This window comes from Salvelinus namaycush, chromosome 9 (genome assembly GCF_016432855.1).
Source record: "Salvelinus namaycush isolate Seneca chromosome 9, SaNama_1.0, whole genome shotgun sequence".
NCBI lineage: Eukaryota > Metazoa > Chordata > Actinopteri > Salmoniformes > Salmonidae > Salvelinus > Salvelinus namaycush.
Genome location: NC_052315.1, coordinates 532,114 through 550,124, shown reverse-complemented (window position 1 = coordinate 550,124; position 18,011 = coordinate 532,114). Strand labels below are relative to the sequence as shown.

The window sequence follows — 18,011 nt, the reverse complement described above, 5'->3', positions numbered from 1 at the left end:
ACCCTCCCACTCTGTGACGACCCTCCCACTCTGTGACGACCCTCCCACTCTGTGACGACCCTCCCACTCTGTGACGACCCTCCCACTCTGTGAAGACCCTCCCACTCTGTGACGACTCTCCCACTCTGTGACGACCCTCCAACTCTGTGACGACCCTCCCACTCTGTGAAGACCCTCCCACTCTGTGAAGACCCTCCCACTCTGTGACGACCCTCCCACTCCGTGACGACCCGCCCACTCTGTCTGCCGAATGTTTTCTCTTTGCCCTTTTTTTTCCTTAATAGGATGTCGGTGGGCGGAGCCGGGAGGATAGTCTGTGAAATGGGACACACCTGGGTTCTGGTGTGTCCCGGAATAAATACACATTTTCCCATTCATTGAGGAGTCTCTGTCCATGCAGACACACGGTTGGAGTTTGGTTGTGGCATTTTTGTGGCCGTTTTGTTTGTTTGCTTTGGCACCTTTCAACACCCGTCATTATCACATCTTTTCAACGCTGGTCCGGCCAATCTGATTCCACGCTTCAAGATTGCTTTGATCACGTGGACTGGGATATGTTCCGGATAGCCTCAGACAACAACATTGATGAATACGCTGATTCGGTGAGCGAGTTCATTAGCAAGTGCATCGGTGATGTTGTACCCACGGTGACTATTAAAACTTTCCCCAACCAGAAACCGTGGATTGATGGCAGCATTGGCGCAAAACTGAAAGTGCGAACCACTGCTTTTAATCATTGCAAGGCGACTGGAAACATGACCGAATACAAACAGTGTAGCTATTCACTCCGCAAGGCAATCAAACAAGCAAAGCGTCAGTATAGAGACAAAGTAGTGTCGCAATTCAACGGCTCAGACACCAGACGTATGTGGCAGGGTCTACAGTCAATCACGGATTACAAAATGAAAACTAGCCCTGTCACAGACACCGACGTCTTTTCCCAAACAAACTAAACAACTTCTTTGCTTGCTTTGAGGACAATACAGTGCCACTGACATGGCACGCTACCAAAGCCTGTGGGCTCTCCTTCACCGCAGCCGAGGTGAGTAAAACATTTAAACGTGTTAACCCTCGCAAGGCTGCCGGCCCAGACGGCATCCCTAGCCGCGTCCTCAGAGCATGCGCAGACCAGCTGGCTGGTGTGTTTACGGACATATTCAATCACTCCCTATCCCAGTCTGCTGTTCCCTCATGCTTCAAGAGGGCCACCATTGTTCCTGTTCCCAAGAAAGCCAAGGTAACTGAGCTAAACGACTATCGCCCCGTAGCATTCACTTCCGTCATCATGAAGTGCGTTGAAAGACTAGTCAAGGATCATATCACCTCCACCCTACCTGACACCCTAGACCCACTCCAATTTACTTACCGCCCCAGTAGGTCCACAAACAATGCAATCGCAATCACACTGCACACTGCCCTAACCCATCTGGACAAGAGGAATACCTATGTAAGAATGCTGTTCATCGATTACAGCTCAGCATTTAACACCATAGTACCATCCAAACTCGTCATTAAGCTCGAGACCCTGGATCTCGACCCCGCCCTGTGCAACTGGGTCCTGGACTTTTTGACGGGCCGCCCCCAGGTGGTGAGGGTAGGTAATAACATCTCCACTTCGCTGATCCGCAACTGTTCACCCATGACTGCGTGGCCACGCACGCCTCCAACTCAATCATCAAGTTTGCAGACGACACTACAGTGGTAGGCTTGATTACCAACAACAACGAGATGGCCTAAAGGGAGAAGGTGAGGGCCCTCTGAGTGTGGTGTCAGGAAAATAACCTCACACTCAACATCAACAAAACAAAGGAGATGATTGTGGACTTCAGGAAACAGCAGAGGGAGCACCCCCCTATCCACATCGACGGGACAGTAGTGGAGAGGGTAGAACGTTTTAAGTTCCTCGGCGTACACATCACAGACAAACTGAATTGGTCCACCCACACAGACAGCATGGTGAAGAAGGCGCAACAGCGTCTCCTCAACCTCAGGAGGCTGAAGAAATTTAGCGTGTCACCGACAACACTCACAAACTTTTACAGATGCCCAATCGAGAGCATCCTGTTGGGCTGTATCACCGCCTGGTATGGCAACTGCTCCGCCCACAACCGTAAGGCTCTCCAGAGTGTAGTGAGGTCTGCACAACGCATCACCGGGGCCAAACTACCTGCCCTCCAGGACACCTACACCACCCGATGTCACAGGTGTCACAGGAAGGCCATAAAGATTATCAAGGACAACAACCACCTGAGCCACTGCCTGTTCACCCCGCTATCATCCAGAAGGCGAGGTCAGTACAGGTGCATCAAAGCAGGGACCGAGAGACTGACAAACAGCTTCTATCTCAAGGCCATCAGACTGTTAAACAGCCACCACTAACATTTAGTGGCTGCTGCCTACATACTGACTCAACTCCAGCCACTTTAATAATGGAAAAAATGGATGTAATAAATGTATCACTAGTCACTTTAAACAATGCCACTTTTTATAATGTTTACATACCCTACATTACTCATCTCATATGTGTATATACTGTACTCTATACCATCTACTGCATCTTGCCTATGCCGTTCGGCCATCGCTCATCCATATATTTATATGTACATATTCTTATTCATTCCTCTACACTTGTGTGTATAAGGTAGTTGTTGTGAAATTGTTAGATTCCTTGTTAGATATTACTGCACGGTCGGAACTAGAAGCACAAGCATTTCACTACACTCACATTAACATTTGCTAACCATGTGTATGTGACCAATAAAATTTGATTTAATTTGATCTCTGCACACAACCACTCACTTACACTACTGATTACTGACTACACATGCCATTGTTAATTGTATTTAGTTTACTTCAGTTAATAAATATATTTTTGTTATTCCTTATCTCCACATTGTCTCCTTTTTTGTTCTGGACTTCGAGCCGGTTCGTGACAAGTGGGGGCTCATCTGGGATCTGAAGGGTATGATTCTCGCTTTGTGGTGCGAGTCATCCGGAATCATAAGGTTGGTTCTTAGACATTTTTGTAATAGTATTTTGTTGCATTATGATGGGTTAATGCTTATTGGAATGCGCTTTGGTTGGTATTCACGGCACATTCTTATACGTGTTTGACATAGTGCCTTAGATACGTATCAGTGACTGGTTGTCCGGTGACGTCATTAAACAAGTGTGTTGCCTGGTAGAGTATGACAGTGGGCCTAATACTAGTTTTATTGGGCTTACTAGTATGTGTATTGTGTTTGGGAGAAAACGTGGAGTTAATGGTGGAGAAACAGGCAAAGCATCAATACAGGACTAAGATCGAATCGTACTGATGCCAGTTGGATGTGGCAGGGCAAACCATTACAGACTACAGAGGGAAGCACAGCCGAGAGCTGCCCAGTGACACGAGCCTACCAGACGAGCAAAATAATTTCTATGTTCGCTTAGAGGCAAGTAACACCGAAACATGCATGAGAGCACCAACTCTTCCGGATGACTGTGTGATCACGCTCTCCGCAGCCGATGTGAGTAAGACCTTTAAACAAGTCACCATTCACAAGGCCGCTGGGCCAGATGGATTACCAGGACATATGCTGCGAGCATGCGCTGCCCAACTAGCAAGTGTGTTCACTGACATTTTCAACCTCTCCCTGTCTGGGTCTGTAATACCAACATGTTTCAAGCAGACCACCATAGTCCCTGTGCCCAAGAACACCAAGGTAACCTGCTTAAATGACTACCGACCCGTAGCACTCACGTCTGTAGCCATGAAGTGCTTTGAAAGGCTGGGCATGGCTCACATCAACACCATTAACCCTAGACCCACTCCAATTTGCATACTGCACCAACAGATCCACAGATGATGCAATCTCTATTGCACTCCACACTGCCCTTTCCCACCTGGACAAAAGGAACACCTATGTGAGAATGCTATTCGTTGACTACAGCTCAGCTTTCAACACCGTAGTGCCCTCAAAGCTCATCACTAAGCTAAGGACCCTGGGACTAAACAGCTCTCTCTGCAACTGGATCCTAGACTTCCTGACGGGCCGCCCCCAGGTGGTAAGGGTAGGTAACAACATATCCGCCACATTGATCCTCAACACAGGTCTACCTTACACATTCTGACCCCCTGACGAAGAAGAGGAGAGGTTCCACAGAGAGGGATACTGTAGTCGACCCTGCACATTCTGAAAAGGTTGGCTGGACCTCTTTGAAGTCAAAATGTCAATAACCTAAGTAGAAGTGAAAGTAACTGTCACGCCCTGGCCTTAGTTATCTTTGTTTTCTTTATTATTTTAGTTAGGTCAGGGTGTGACATGGGGGATGTATGTGTTTTGTATTGTCTAGGGTTTTTTGTATGTTTATGGGGCAGTGTTCAGTCTAGGTGTATGTATGTCTATGGTTGCCTAGATTGGTTCTCAATTAGAGACAGCTGTCTATCGTTGTCTCTGATTGGGAACCATATTTAGGCAGCCATATTCATTAGGTAGTTCGTGGGTGATTGTCTATGTCTATGTTGCATGTCAGCACATTGTTTATATAGCTTCACGTTCGTCGGTTTGTTGTTTTGTTTAATTTGTCAAGTGTTCTTCGTCTTCGTTATATTAAAAGAGAAGATGTATTGTTATCACGCTGCGCCTTGGTCCTCTCTTCCACCATACGACGATCGTGACAGTAACCCAGTAAAATACTTCTTGAGTAAAAGTCTAAAAGTATTTGTTTTTAAATATACTAAAGTATCAAAAGTAAATGTAATTGCTAAAATATACTAAAAAGTAAAAGTATAAATATTCCTTTATATTAAAACTTCTTGCCACTAGGGGGGTGCCATTTTGACATAGCACAAATTCGTATCCAAATTAAACTGCCTCGTACTCAATTCTTGCTCGTACAATATGCATATTATTATTACTATTGGATAGAAAACACTCTCTAGTTTCTAAAACCGTTTGAATTATGTCTGTAAGTGAAACAGAACTCGACTTAGAGCAATTCTCCTATGAGGATTTGAAAATGGTGAAATCTGCTTGCTGTTCCCAGACCTGTAGATAACCCTGACTGTCTTCTATTGGTTGAGATGCACTGCATACGCCTTCCCCTGGTTGTTAGCGAATAGGGAGAGTTGAAATGGAGTCTCTACGTAGTTCAGAAAGTTGATAAATTGATTGGAACCGAGGTGTCCACCCTTTTGGACCTTCGCGCTGACGCAGAGAGGGTCTTGGAATGTCTTTTTAGAAGCTCTGGTTTTAGAAACTAGATATATCCGGCTCTGTTTTTATTCGATATAGGCTTTAAAGACATCATAATCTTGTTATTTTAAACCGATTTATATCAGTTTATGTCAGTATATTGCGATTTTCGGGCATTTCATTTTCTGACGTTGTATTGAGTTGGGTATCTCTCTCTCGAATGCCATTGTGTACTGCTAATTGCAACGTCGAAGGAAACATTCTCCAACCCAGCAACGATTCTTTTGGCCAACGGACACCTTTCCCAAGATTCTGATGGGAGTTCAGCTAATAGTAAGTACTATTTATGCTGATAATTCGTTGTTCTGTTGAAAAAGTAAAATGCATAAGACGCCATTATTTTCCGTGTAGCCTTGCGCTATCGCACCCTGTATTGCACCCAGTATTGCGCAGTAAGGTTAATTTTAAAAATGTAATTCAGCGATTGCATTAAGAACTAATTTGTCTTTCAATTGCTGTCCACCCTGTATTTTTTAGTCAAGTTTATGATTATTTATTGATTAGACTAGGTGACTCTCCAAGATGGCGCCCGCAATTTTCTGGGGAGCTTGGCAACTTTTCTCATTGTATAAGCACGATTTGTGCCGCTAAATATGCACATTTTCGAACAAACTCTATATGCATTGTGTAATATGATGTTACAGGACTGTCATCTGAAGAATTCTGAGAAGGTTAGTGAAAATTAATATATTTTGGTGGTGAATACGTTATCGCTATGTTTGGCTGGAATCAATGCTGTTGTTTGGTTTGCTACTGTGCTAAGCTAATATAACGCTATATTGTGTTTTCGCTGTAAAACACTTAGAAAATCTGAAATATTGTCTGGATTCACAAGATCTGTGTCTTTCCATTGCTGTATGCTGTGTATTTTTAAGAAATGTTTTATGATGAGTAATTAGGTAATACACGTTGCTCTCTGTAGTTATTCTAGTCGATTTGTGATGGTGGCTGCAATGGTAAACTATGATTTATACCTGAAATATGCACATTTTTCTAACAAAACATATGCTATACAATAAATATGTTATCAGACTGTCATCTGATGAGGTTGTTTCTTGGTTAGTGGCTATTTATATCTTTATTTGGCCGAATTTGTGATAGCTACTGATGGAGTCAAAAACTGATGGAGTAATAAAAGTGGAGTCTTTTGCTAACGTGGTTAGCTAATAGATTTACATATTGTGTCTTCCCTGTAAAACATTTTAAAAATCAGAAATGATGGCTTGATTACCAAGATGTTTATCTTTCATCTGGTGTCTTGGACTTGTGATTTAATGATATTTAGATGCTACTATTTACTTGTGACGCTATGCTAGCCTATGCTAGTCAGCTTTTTTACTGGTGGGGGTGCTCCCGGACCCGGGATTCTGAGGAAGTAGAGGTATATTAAGCAAAGCAAACGGCACGATTTTCTTGTTTTTTTCATTTATTTGCACTCCAACACAGTCATTTACAACAAAAATCATTTGTGAGCCAGATCAGAAGCAGTAGGGATGACCAGAGATGTTCTCTCAAGTAAGTGAATTTGGACCATTTTCCTGTCCTGCTAAGAATTCAAAATGTAACGAGTAAGGGAAAATGTATGGAGTAAAAAAGTACATTATTTTCTTTAGGAATGTAGTGAAGTAAAGTTGTCAAAAATATAAATAGTAAAGTCAAGTACAGATACGACTGCAGTAGTACTGCAAAGTATTTTGCTTTCCACTACTGTGCCCTATGGGCCCAATTCCGACCCGAGTTAAGCTCGCATAAATGAACGTAATTCCGTTTTTATGTGCTTTTCTCTCAATGCTTATTCTGACCATGGACTTAAGCATAGTGTGCCATTCACCCGCTATTCATTTTGAGATCAAATAAATGTGTGGTGCAGGTGTGTCTACAGATACACCGTATTCTGACCTTGACTTAGTTACTCCACCTTTACGATGTGACTTCCGGTCACAACTTGTGGACTTGTTTACGTGCTGCTGTGCGCTGTGTTTCAGAGGCCGAGCCTTCCCTGGTTTACCAGGGGGCATGGCTACCAACGTAAAGGCAAATCTGAAGATGGTGCTGGCTGAAGCTAAAACTTGCGAGTGTAGAGAGTATAGAGATATTGTTAACTTCATCGGCACCAACAATGTTAGGATGAAACAGTCAGAGGTCACCAAACGCAACATAGCTTCAGTTAGGGGGAGTGAGGAGGTCTACAGCAGTAAGTGTCTCTGGCCCCCTCCCAGTTAGGGGGAGTGAGGAGGTCTACAGCAGTAATTGTCTCTGGCCCCCTCCCAGTTAGGGGGAGTGAGGAGGTCTACAGCAGTAATTGTCTCTGGCCCCCTCCCAGTTAGGGGGAGTGAGGAGGTCTACAGCAGTAATTGTCTCTGGCCCCCTCCCAGTTAGGGGGAGTGAGGAGGTCTACAGCAGTAATTGTCTCTGGCCCCTCCCAGTTAGGGGGAGTGAGGAGGTCTACAGCAGTAATTGTCTCAGGCCCCTCCCAGTTAGGGGGAGTGAGGAGGTCTACAGCAGTAAGTGTCTCTGGCCCCCTCCCAGTTAGGGGGAGTGAGGAGGTCTACAGCAGTAATTGTCTCTGGCCCCCTCCCAGTTAGGGGGAGTGAGGAGGTCTACAGCAGTAATTGTCTCTGGCCCCCTCCCAGTTAGGGGGAGTGAGGAGGTCTACAGCAGTAATTGTCTCTGGCCCCCTCCCAGTTAGGGGGAGTGAGGAGGTCTACAGCAGTAATTGTCTCTGGCCCCCTCCCAGTTAGGGGGAGTGAGGAGGTCTACAGCAGTAATTGTCTCTGGCCCCTCCCAGTTAGGGGGAGTGAGGAGGTCTACAGCAGTAATTGTCTCAGGCCCCTCCCAGTTAGGGGGAGTGAGGAGGTCTACAGCAGTAAGTGTCTCTGGCCCCCTCCCAGTTAGGGGGAGTGAGGAGGTCTACAGCAGTAATTGTCTCTGGCCCCCTCCCAGTTAGGGGGAGTGAGGAGGTCTACAGCAGTAATTGTCTCTGGCCCCCTCCCAGTTAGGGGGAGTGAGGAGGTCTACAGCAGTAATTGTCTCTGGCCCCCTCCCAGTTAGGGGGAGTGAGGAGGTCTACAGCAGTAATTGTCTCTGGCCCCCTCCCAGTTAGGGGGAGTGAGGAGGTCTACAGCAGTAATTGTCTCTGGCCCCCTCCCAGTTAGGGGGAGTGAGGAGGTCTACAGCAGTAATTGTCTCTGGCCCCTCCCAGTTAGGGGGAGTGAGGAGGTCTACAGCAGTAAGTGTCTCTGGCCCCCTCCCAGTTAGGGGGAGTGAGGAGGTCTACAGCAGTAATTGTCTCTGGCCCCCTCCCAGTTAGGGGGAGTGAGGAGGTCTACAGCAGTAATTGTCTCTGGCCCCCTCCCAGTTAGGGGGAGTGAGGAGGTCTACAGCAGTAATTGTCTCTGGCCCCCTCCCAGTTAGGGGGAGTGAGGAGGTCTACAGCAGTAATTGTCTCTGGCCCCCTCCCAGTTAGGGGGAGTGAGGAGGTCTACAGCAGTAATTGTCTCTGGCCCCCTCCCAGTTAGGGGGAGTGAGGAGGTCTACAGCAGTAATTGTCTCTGGCCCCCTCCCAGTTAGGGGGAGTGAGGAGGTCTACAGCAGTAAGTGTCTCTGGCCCCCTCCCAGTTAGGGGGAGTGAGGAGGTCTACAGCAGTAATTGTCTCTGGCCCCCTCCCAGTTAGGGGGAGTGAGGAGGTCTACAGCAGTAATTGTCTCTGGCCCCCTCCCAGTTAGGGGGAGTGAGGAAGTCTACAGCAGTAATTGTCTCTGGTCCCCTCCCAGTTAGGGGGAGTGAGGAGGTCTACAGCAGTAAGTGTCTCTGGTCCCCTCCCAGTTAGGGGGAGTGAGGAGGTCTACAGCAGTAATTGTCTCTGGCCCCCTCCCAGTTAGGGGGAGTGAGGAGGTCTACAGCAGTAATTGTCTCTGGCCCCCTCCCAGTTAGGGGGAGTGAGGAGGTCTACAGCAGTAAGTGTCTCTGGTCCCCTCCCAGTTAGGGGGAGTGAGGAGGTCTACAGCAGTAAGTGTCTCTGGCCCCCTCCCAGTTAGGGGGAGTGAGGAGGTCTACAGCAGTAATTGTCTCTGGCCCCCTCCCAGTTAGGGGGAGTGAGGAGGTCTACAGCAGTAATTGTCTCTGGCCCCCTCCCAGTTAGGGGGAGTGAAGAGGTCTACAGCAGTAAGTGTCTCTGGTCCCCTCCCAGTTAGGGTGAGTGAGGAGGTCTACAGCAGTAATTGTCTCTGGCCCCCTCCCAGTTAGGGGGAGTGAGGAGGTCTACAGCAGTAATTGTCTCTGGCCCCCTCCCAGTTAGGGGGAGTGAGGAGGTCTACAGCAGTAATTGTCTCTGGCCCCCTCCCAGTTAGGGGGAGTGAGGAGGTCTACAGCAGTAATTGTCTCTGGCCCCCTCCCAGTTAGGGGGAGTGAGGAGGTCTACAGCAGTAATTGTCTCTGGCCCCCTCCCAGTTAGGGGGAGTGAGGAGGTCTACAGCAGTAATTGTCTCTGGCCCCCTCCCAGTTAGGGGGAGTGAGGAGGTCTACAGCAGTAAGTGTCTCTGGTCCCCTCCCAGTTAGGGGGAGTGAGGAGGTCTACAGCAGTAAGTGTCTCTGGTCCCCTCCCAGTTAGGGGGAGTGAGGAGGTCTACAGCAGTAAGTGTCTCTGGCCCCCTCCCAGTTAGGGGGAGTGAGGAGGTCTACAGCAGTAATTGTCTCTGGCCCCCTCCCAGTTAGGGGGAGTGAGGAGGTCTACAGCAGTAATTGTCTCTGGCCCCCTCCCAGTTAGGGGGAGTGAGGAGGTCTACAGCAGTAATTGTCTCTGGCCCCCTCCCAGTTAGGGGGAGTGAGGAGGTCTACAGCAGTAATTGTCTCTGGCCCCCTCCCAGTTAGGGGGAGTGAGGAGGTCTACAGCAGTAATTGTCTCTGGCCCCCTCCCAGTTAGGGGGAGTGAGGAGGTCTACAGCAGTAAGTGTCTCTGGCCCCCTCCCAGTTAGGGGGAGTGAGGAGGTCTACAGCAGTAATTGTCTCTGGCCCCCTCCCAGTTAGGGGGAGTGAGGAGGTCTACAGCAGTAATTGTCTCTGGCCCCCTCCCAGTTAGGGGGAGTGAGGAAGTCTACAGCAGTAATTGTCTCTGGTCCCCTCCCAGTTAGGGGGAGTGAGGAGGTCTACAGAAGAGTCTCTGGCCCCCTCCCAGTTAGGGGGAGTGAGGAGGTCTACAGCAGTAAGTGTCTCTGGCCCTCTCCCAGTTAGGGGTAGTGAGGAGGTCTACAGCAGTAATTGTCTCTGGCCCCCTCCCAGTTAGGGGGAGTGAGGAGGTCTACAGCAGTAATTGTCTCTGGCCCCCTCCCAGTTAGGGGGAGTGAGGAGGTCTACAGCAGTAATTGTCTCTGGCCCCCTCCCAGTTAGGGGGAGTGAGGAGGTCTACAGCAGTAAGTGTCTCTGGTCCCCTCCCAGTTAGGGTGAGTGAGGAGGTCTACAGCAGTAATTGTCTCTGGCCCCCTCCCAGTTAGGGGGAGTGAGGAGGTCTACAGCAGTAAGTGTCTCTGGTCCCCTCCCAGTTAGGGGGAGTGAGGAGGTCTACAGCAGTAATTGTCTCTGGCCCCCTCCTAAGTTAGGGGGAGTGAGGAGGTCTACAGCAGTAATTGTCTCTGGCCCCCTCCCAGTTAGGGGGAGTGAGGAGGTCTACAGCAGTAAGTGTCTCTGGTCCCCTCCCAGTTAGGGGGAGTGAGGAGGTCTACAGCAGTAATTGTCTCTGGCCCCCTCCCAGTTAGGGGGAGTGAGGAGGTCTACAGCAGTAATTGTCTCTGGCCCCCTCCCAGTTAGGGGGAGTGAGGAAGTCTACAGCAGTAATTGTCTCTGGTCCCCTCCCAGTTAGGGGGAGTGAGGAGGTCTACAGAAGAGTCTCTGGCCCCCTCCCAGTTAGGGGGAGTGAGGAGGTCTACAGCAGTAAGTGTCTCTGGCCCTCTCCCAGTTAGGGGTAGTGAGGAGGTCTACAGCAGTAATTGTCTCTGGCCCCCTCCCAGTTAGGGGGAGTGAGGAGGTCTACAGCAGTAATTGTCTCTGGCCCCCTCCCAGTTAGGGGGAGTGAGGAGGTCTACAGCAGTAATTGTCTCTGGCCCCCTCCCAGTTAGGGGGAGTGAGGAGGTCTACAGCAGTAAGTGTCTCTGGTCCCCTCCCAGTTAGGGGGAGTGAGGAGGTCTACAGCAGTAATTGTCTCTGGCCCCCTCCCAGTTAGGGGGAGTGAGGAGGTCTACAGCAGTAAGTGTCTCTGGTCCCCTCCCAGTTAGGGGGAGTGAGGAGGTCTACAGCAGTAATTGTCTCTGGCCCCCTCCTAAGTTAGGGGGAGTGAGGAGGTCTACAGCAGTAATTGTCTCTGGCCCCCTCCCAGTTAGGGGGAGTGAGGAGGTCTACAGCAGTAAGTGTCTCTGGTCCCCTCCCAGTTAGGGGGAGTGAGGAGGTCTACAGCAGTAATTGTCTCTGGCCCCTCCCAGTTAGGGGGAGTGAGGAGGTCTACAGCAGTAAGTGTCTCTGGTCCCCTCCCAGTTAGGGGGAGTGAGGAGGTCTACAGCAGTAATTGTCTCTGGCCCCCTCCCAGTTAGGGGGAGTGAGGAGGTCTACAGCAGTAAGTTTCTCTGGTCCCCTCCCAGTTAGGGGGAGTGAGGAGGTCTACAGCAGTAATTGTCTCTGGCCCCCTCCCAGTTAGGGGGAGTGAGGAGGTCTACAGCAGTAATTGTCTCTGGCCCCCTCCCAGTTAGGGGGAGTGAGGAGGTCTACAGCAGTAAGTGTCTCTGGTCCCCTCCCAGTTAGGGGGAGTGAGGAGGTCTACAGCAGTAATTGTCTCTGGCCCCCTCCCAGTTAGGGGGAGTGAGGAGGTCTACAGCAGTAAGTGTCTCTGGTCCCCTCCCAGTTAGGGGGAGTGAGGAGGTCTACAGCAGTAAGTGTCTCTGGCCCCCTCCCAGTTAGGGGGAGTGAGGAGGTCTACAGCAGTAATTGTCTCTGGCCCCCTCCCAGTTAGGGGGAGTGAGGAGGTCTACAGCAGTAATTGTCTCTGGCCCCCTCCCAGTTAGGGGGAGTGAGGAGGTCTACAGCAGTAAGTGTCTCTGGTCCCCTCCCAGTTAGGGTGAGTGAGGAGGTCTACAGCAGTAATTGTCTCTGGCCCCCTCCCAGTTAGGGGGAGTGAGGAGGTCTACAGCAGTAAGTTTCTCTGGTCCCCTCCCAGTTAGGGGGAGTGAGGAGGTCTACAGCAGTCATTGGATCTGGCCCCCTCCCAGTTAGGGGGAGTGAGGAGGTCTACAGCAGTAATTGTCTCTGGTCCCCTCCCAGTTAGGGGGAGTGAGGAGGTCTACAGCAGTAAGTGTCTCTGGCCCCCTCCCAGTTAGGGGGAGTGAGGAGGTCTACAGCCAGCAGCATACCACCCTGCATCCCACTGCTGCTTGCTTCTGAAGCTAAGCAGGTTTGGTCCTGGTTGGTCCCTAGATGGGAGACCAGATGCTGCTGGAAGTGGTGTTGGACGGCCAGTAGGAGGCACTCTTTCCTCTGGTATAAAAAATATATAAAATATCCCAATAACCCAGGACAGTGATTGGGGATGCTGCCCTGTGTAGGGTGCCGTCTTTTGGATGGGACGTTAAACGGGTGTCCTGAGTCTCTGTGGTCACTAAAGATCCCATGGCACTTATCGTAAGAGTAGGGGTGTTAACCCCGGTGTCCTGGCTAAATTCCCAATCTGGCCCTCAAACCATCACGGTCACCTAATAATCCCCAGCTTACAATTGGCTCATTCATCCCCCTCCTCTCCCCTGTAACTATTCCCCAGGTCGTTCCTGTAAGTGAGAATGTGTTCTCAGTCAACTTACCTGGTAAAATAAAATAAAAAATAAACTCAATCGCTGGTTGAAAACTGTTTTCTGCCCCTCCCAAAATATATAATTTGTAGATAATTGGCCCTCTTTCTGGGACTCACCCACAAACGGGACCAAGCCTGGCCTCCTGAGGAGTGACGGACTCTTTCCTAGCTGGAGGGGTGCTCTCATCTTATCTATGAACATAGACAGGGCTCTAACTCCTCTAGCTCCACAATGAGATAGGGTGCAGGCCAGGCAGCAGGCTTTTAGCCAGCCTGCCAGCTTAGTGGAGTCTGCCACTAACACAGTCAGTGTAGTCAGCTCAGCTATCCCCATTGAGACTGTTTCTCTGCCTCGATCTAGGTTGGGCATATCAATGCAATGTTACGAAGATGGAAAAAAGCTGTCCTTCAAATAGTCTTGATATGTTCGTCAAAAGAGAGATCTGGGTTCAGGGAACTCAGTGAGGAACACTGTATATGGCCCAGGAGGCCTGTTAACAGTAGCTATAAAAAGTGACTGAGTAGGCTGCATAGATTTTAGACATAGACCATGCCTCAGGACTACCTGGCCTGATGACTCCTTGCTGTCCCCAGTTCACCTGGTCGTGCTGCTGCTCCAGTTTTAACTGTTCTGCCTGCGGCTATGGAACACTGACCTGTTCACTGGACCTGTTCACTGGACGTGCTACCTTGTCCCAGACCTGCTGTTTTCGACTCTCTCTCTCTCCCGCACCTGCTGTCTCTACCTCTGAATGCTCGGCTATGAAAAGTCAACTGACATTTACTCCTGAGGTACTGACCTGTTGCACCCTCTCCAACCACTTTGATTATTATTATTATTTGACACTGCTGGTCATCTATGAACGTTTGAACATCTTGGCCATGTACTGATATAATCTCCACCTGGCACAGCCAGAAGAGGACTGGCCACCCCTCAGAGCCTGGTTCCTCTCTAGGTTTCTTCCTAGGTTCTGGCCTTTCTAGGGAGTTTTTCCTAGCCACCGTGCTTCTACACCTGCATTGCTTGCTGTTTGGGGTTTTAGGCTGGGTTTCTGTACAGCACTTTGATCGGCTGATGTAAAAAGGGCTTTATAAATACATTTGATTTAAATTTTATTGAATAAGGTCTAGTGAACCTGCCGGTTCCAAGTCGAAAAATAATCGACTAATTTTGTTTATATAAATAACACCATTCTCTATGCACTGTAATTTACAACTTGATAAGATCTATTGATAAGAGCTAGGTAAATGAGTAATCCGTTTGATGAGGGAATTTTAAATATATATTACATTTGTTTAAGATCTATTTTCCCTTATAATCGCTGGAGATAAATGTGAAACCAGTCACATGGCAGCAAACTGAAGCTTATCAACATATCACCTTTCTCACAGTAAAGTTGATGAAATTCTTTGCCATTATGCAGAATTTAAATTGTACGGCCTTTTAACCTGCAGGAATGGGCACTCTCGAATGTCTTAATTATAGGCTACTCCGGCTTTCTCTGTTTCCTATTTCTGTCATGTTAAATATTAGTCACTATCAGTATCGATCGTCAGTAGGTCTAATGACAACACATTCAACTGCCAATTCAATGTTCGTTCCCTTCAGTTGGTATAGCCTACATTATCATTCCATAACAGTTTGAACCTGACCCATGTTGCAATACTTGGATGTGTCATCACACGGTTCCATGGTTAGTGCAGAATATAGACGAGGGTATAGCCTACTCTATTGTACACTATTCTCCCTGTTACTTTCATGAGGGAAGTCTGAATACCAACTACTGAGAAGTGCTTAAAAGAAAGGCATAATTTCCTAAAGTACTGCAATAAATAGGGAATAGGGTGCCATTTGGGATAGGTGCACAATAACCAGGAGGGCTGAGCCCAGACTTGGCTCTCTGTCGTGAATTGTCAACAATCTGCATTTTAATAACTTCCTGTCTCTCTTTAATACCATCCCATGTGGCTGGGAGGGCTGGGAGACAGGCAGGGCAGGATTCTCAGGGAGGCTGGCCATGTACCCTCCCTCCCCTGGTCCATTGGCAGACCAGCAGCCTCAGCAGGAGGTAGGGGAGGGCCATGTGCCTGAGAGTCCCTTTCTTCCCAGCCTCCAGCCAGATGATGTGTGTTTCTGTGGAGTGGGACTGTTAGTGAAGGAGCTCTCCGCCTGCCTGTGAACAGAACAGTAGTCAGCAGTAATTAGCAGGTGCTGTGAGAAGCCTCTCTGTTCCTACTGGACATCAGGAGCTGCCAGACCTCTCCAGATCCTCTCCAGCAGCCAGAGAAGAGCTCTTGAGGGTCAACGGAGCGGGTCCAGAGAGGGGCGGGTAAACCATGGACCTGTGTGCCTCCACTTTGGAGCTGCTGGGGATGGTAGTGTACATGGCAGCCTGGCTGTGTGCTCTGGCCACCACCCTGATGCCACAGTGGCTGACCCTGTCCACAGACCTCTTGCTCACAGAGAGCTATGAGCTGGGTCTCTGGGAGACCTGTGTGGTCCAGGACATGGGGGGGATGGAGTGTCGACCCTACGACAGCCTGCTGGGCCTGCCTCAGGACATCAAGGTGGCCCGTGTCTTCATGTGTATCTCCCTGGCTGTGGGCCTGCTGGGCCTGCTGCTGGCTATCCCTGGTCTTTACCTGGTCAACAGCTTCAGCCAGGGGCTGGAGGGCTGCAGGGCCAAGAGGATCATGAAGGTGGCAGGAGGGGTGCTGGGGATGGTAGCTGGGGTGCTGTGTCTGGTCCCTGTTTCCTACGTCGCCCACTTGACGGTAATGCGTTACTTTGATGAGTCAGTGCCGGAGGTGGTGCCACGCTGGGAGTTTGGTGATGCCCTGTTCTGCGGCTGGGTGGGGGGGTTCCTCCTGCTGGTGGCGGGATTACTCCTGTTTGCATCCTGTCTGGGGCCTCTGGCAGACCATTCCAGGGGACCTCAGGCAGACTATTATGGAGCCCCCCAAGCAGATCATTCCAGGGGACCTCAGACAGACTATTACGGAGCACCCCAGGCACAATCGCCGAAGAGAAACGAGGTCCGGAGTACGGATCATTCTTCCAGGAAACCTCCAGAGTATGTCTGAGGCGAGGGGAGAAGAGAGGAAAGGCGATACGAGGTCCGGAGTATGGATCATTCCTCCAAGAAACCTCCAGAGTATGTCTGAGGCGAGGGGAGGGGAGGGGAGAAGAGAGGAGAGGCGATACGAGGTCCGGAGTATGGATCATTCCTCCAGGAAACCTCCAGAGTATGTCTGAGGCGAGGGGAGGGGAGGTTTCCTGGAAGAATGATCCGTACTCTGGACCTCGTATCTCTTCTCCTCTCTCTGAGGCGAGGGGAGGTGGAAGGAAGGAGAGGGGAGAGGTATTCTGGAAGGTTTATGGATGGTTCTGCCTCTCTTGAAAATAGTTAAACAGCCTAAGAACCAGCCTTGGCACTCTGGCTGACTGCTTTTTGACAGGCTGTTTATAAAGCAACTACATGCTTCTATGTCAAACCCACAGGGAATACCTGGAGCAACTTTCACAACACATTTTTTTTAAATGTCAGATTCAGAGGAAATTGTTGGGATGTAAACCTGCTACATCCTCACCCCATCCTCCCTGACGCTATAAAACCTGCTCCAGCCTCACCCCATCCTCCCTGATGGTATAAAACCTGCTCCAGCCTCACCCCATCCTCCCTGGCGCTATAAAACCTGCTCCAGCCTCACCCCATCCTCCCTGACGCTATAAAACCTGCTCCAGCCTCACCCCATCCTCCCTGACGCTATAAAACCTGCTCCAGCCTCACCCCATCCTCCCTGACGCTATAAAACCTGCTCCAGCCTCACCCCATCCTCCCTGACGCTATAAAACCTGCTCCACCCTCACCCCATCCTCCCTGATGCTATCTAACCTGCTCCAGCCTCACCCCATCCTCCCTGACGCTATCTAACCTGCTCCACCCTCACCCCATCCTCCCTGGCGCTATAAAGCCTGTATGCAGTTAAATCTTTCTGACAAATCTTTTTTTTAATAATGTCAATTTAATGTAGAAATTAAACACTTGATATACAGTAATTGCAATAAATAATAGTTTAGTGTTATATATAAGTATATAGTTCACTGAATTTAAGATGTTTTTGTAAATAATACTTGACAATTATATCAGTCATAAATCAAAAATCTACTGTAATGAATTGATCTGAATAAAATTGGTTTCTCTCCAACATGCTGAGGTTGACATCCAGACAACAATGTCACTGTTTTCTTCATCTTCTCTCGACGAGTTCCAACCAGCCATGTAGATGGGTTAGGGTTAGTTCCAACCAGCCATGTAGATGGGTTAGGGTTAGTTCCAAACAGCCATGTAGATGGGTTAGGGTTAGGGTTAGTTCCAACCTGCCATGTAGATGGGTTAGGGTTAGTTCCAACCTGCCATGTAGATGGGTTAGTGTTAGTTCCAACCTGCCATGTAGATGGGTTAGGGTTAGTTCCAACCAGCCATGTAGATGGGTTAGGGTTAGTTCCAACCAGCCATGTAGATGGGTTAGGGTTAGTTCCAACCAGCCATGTAGATGGGTTAGGGTTAGGGTTAGTTCCAACCAGCCATGTAGATGGGTTAGGGTTAGTTCCAACCAGCCATGTAGATGGGTTAGGGTTAGTTCCAACCAGCCATGTAGATGGGTTAGGGTTAGTTCCAACCAGCCATGTAGATGGGTTAGGGTTAGTTCCAACCTGCCATGTAGATGGGTTAGGGTTAGTTCCAACCAGCCATGTAGATGGGTTAGGGTTAGTTCCAACCAGCCATGTAGATGGGTTAGGGTTAGGGTTAGTTCCAACCAGCCATGTAGATGGGTTAGGGTTAGTTCCAACCAGCCATGTAGATGGAATAGGGTTAGGGTTAGTTCCAACCAGCCATGTAGATGGGTTAGGGTTAGGGTTAGTTCCAACCAGCCATGTAGATGG

At 49.1% G+C, this 18,011-nt stretch overlaps 1 protein-coding gene across 1 annotated transcript; it reads left to right on the top strand.

The window, feature by feature from the left end:
- The first annotated feature begins 15,400 nt into the window (after positions 1-15,400).
- Positions 15,401-16,147, top strand: LOC120053573 (putative claudin-24). Its single transcript, XM_039000702.1, has one exon. It carries the CDS (start codon positions 15,401-15,403, stop codon positions 16,145-16,147), a length of 747 nt encoding a protein of 248 aa, XP_038856630.1.
- The last annotated feature ends 1,864 nt before the right edge of the window (positions 16,148-18,011 follow it).

Excerpts from the sequence above, each read along its gene's own strand:
- LOC120053573 (XM_039000702.1), top strand. The coding sequence starts at position 15,401 with ATGGACCTGTGTGCCTCCACTTTGGAGCTGCTGGGGATGGTAGTGTAC.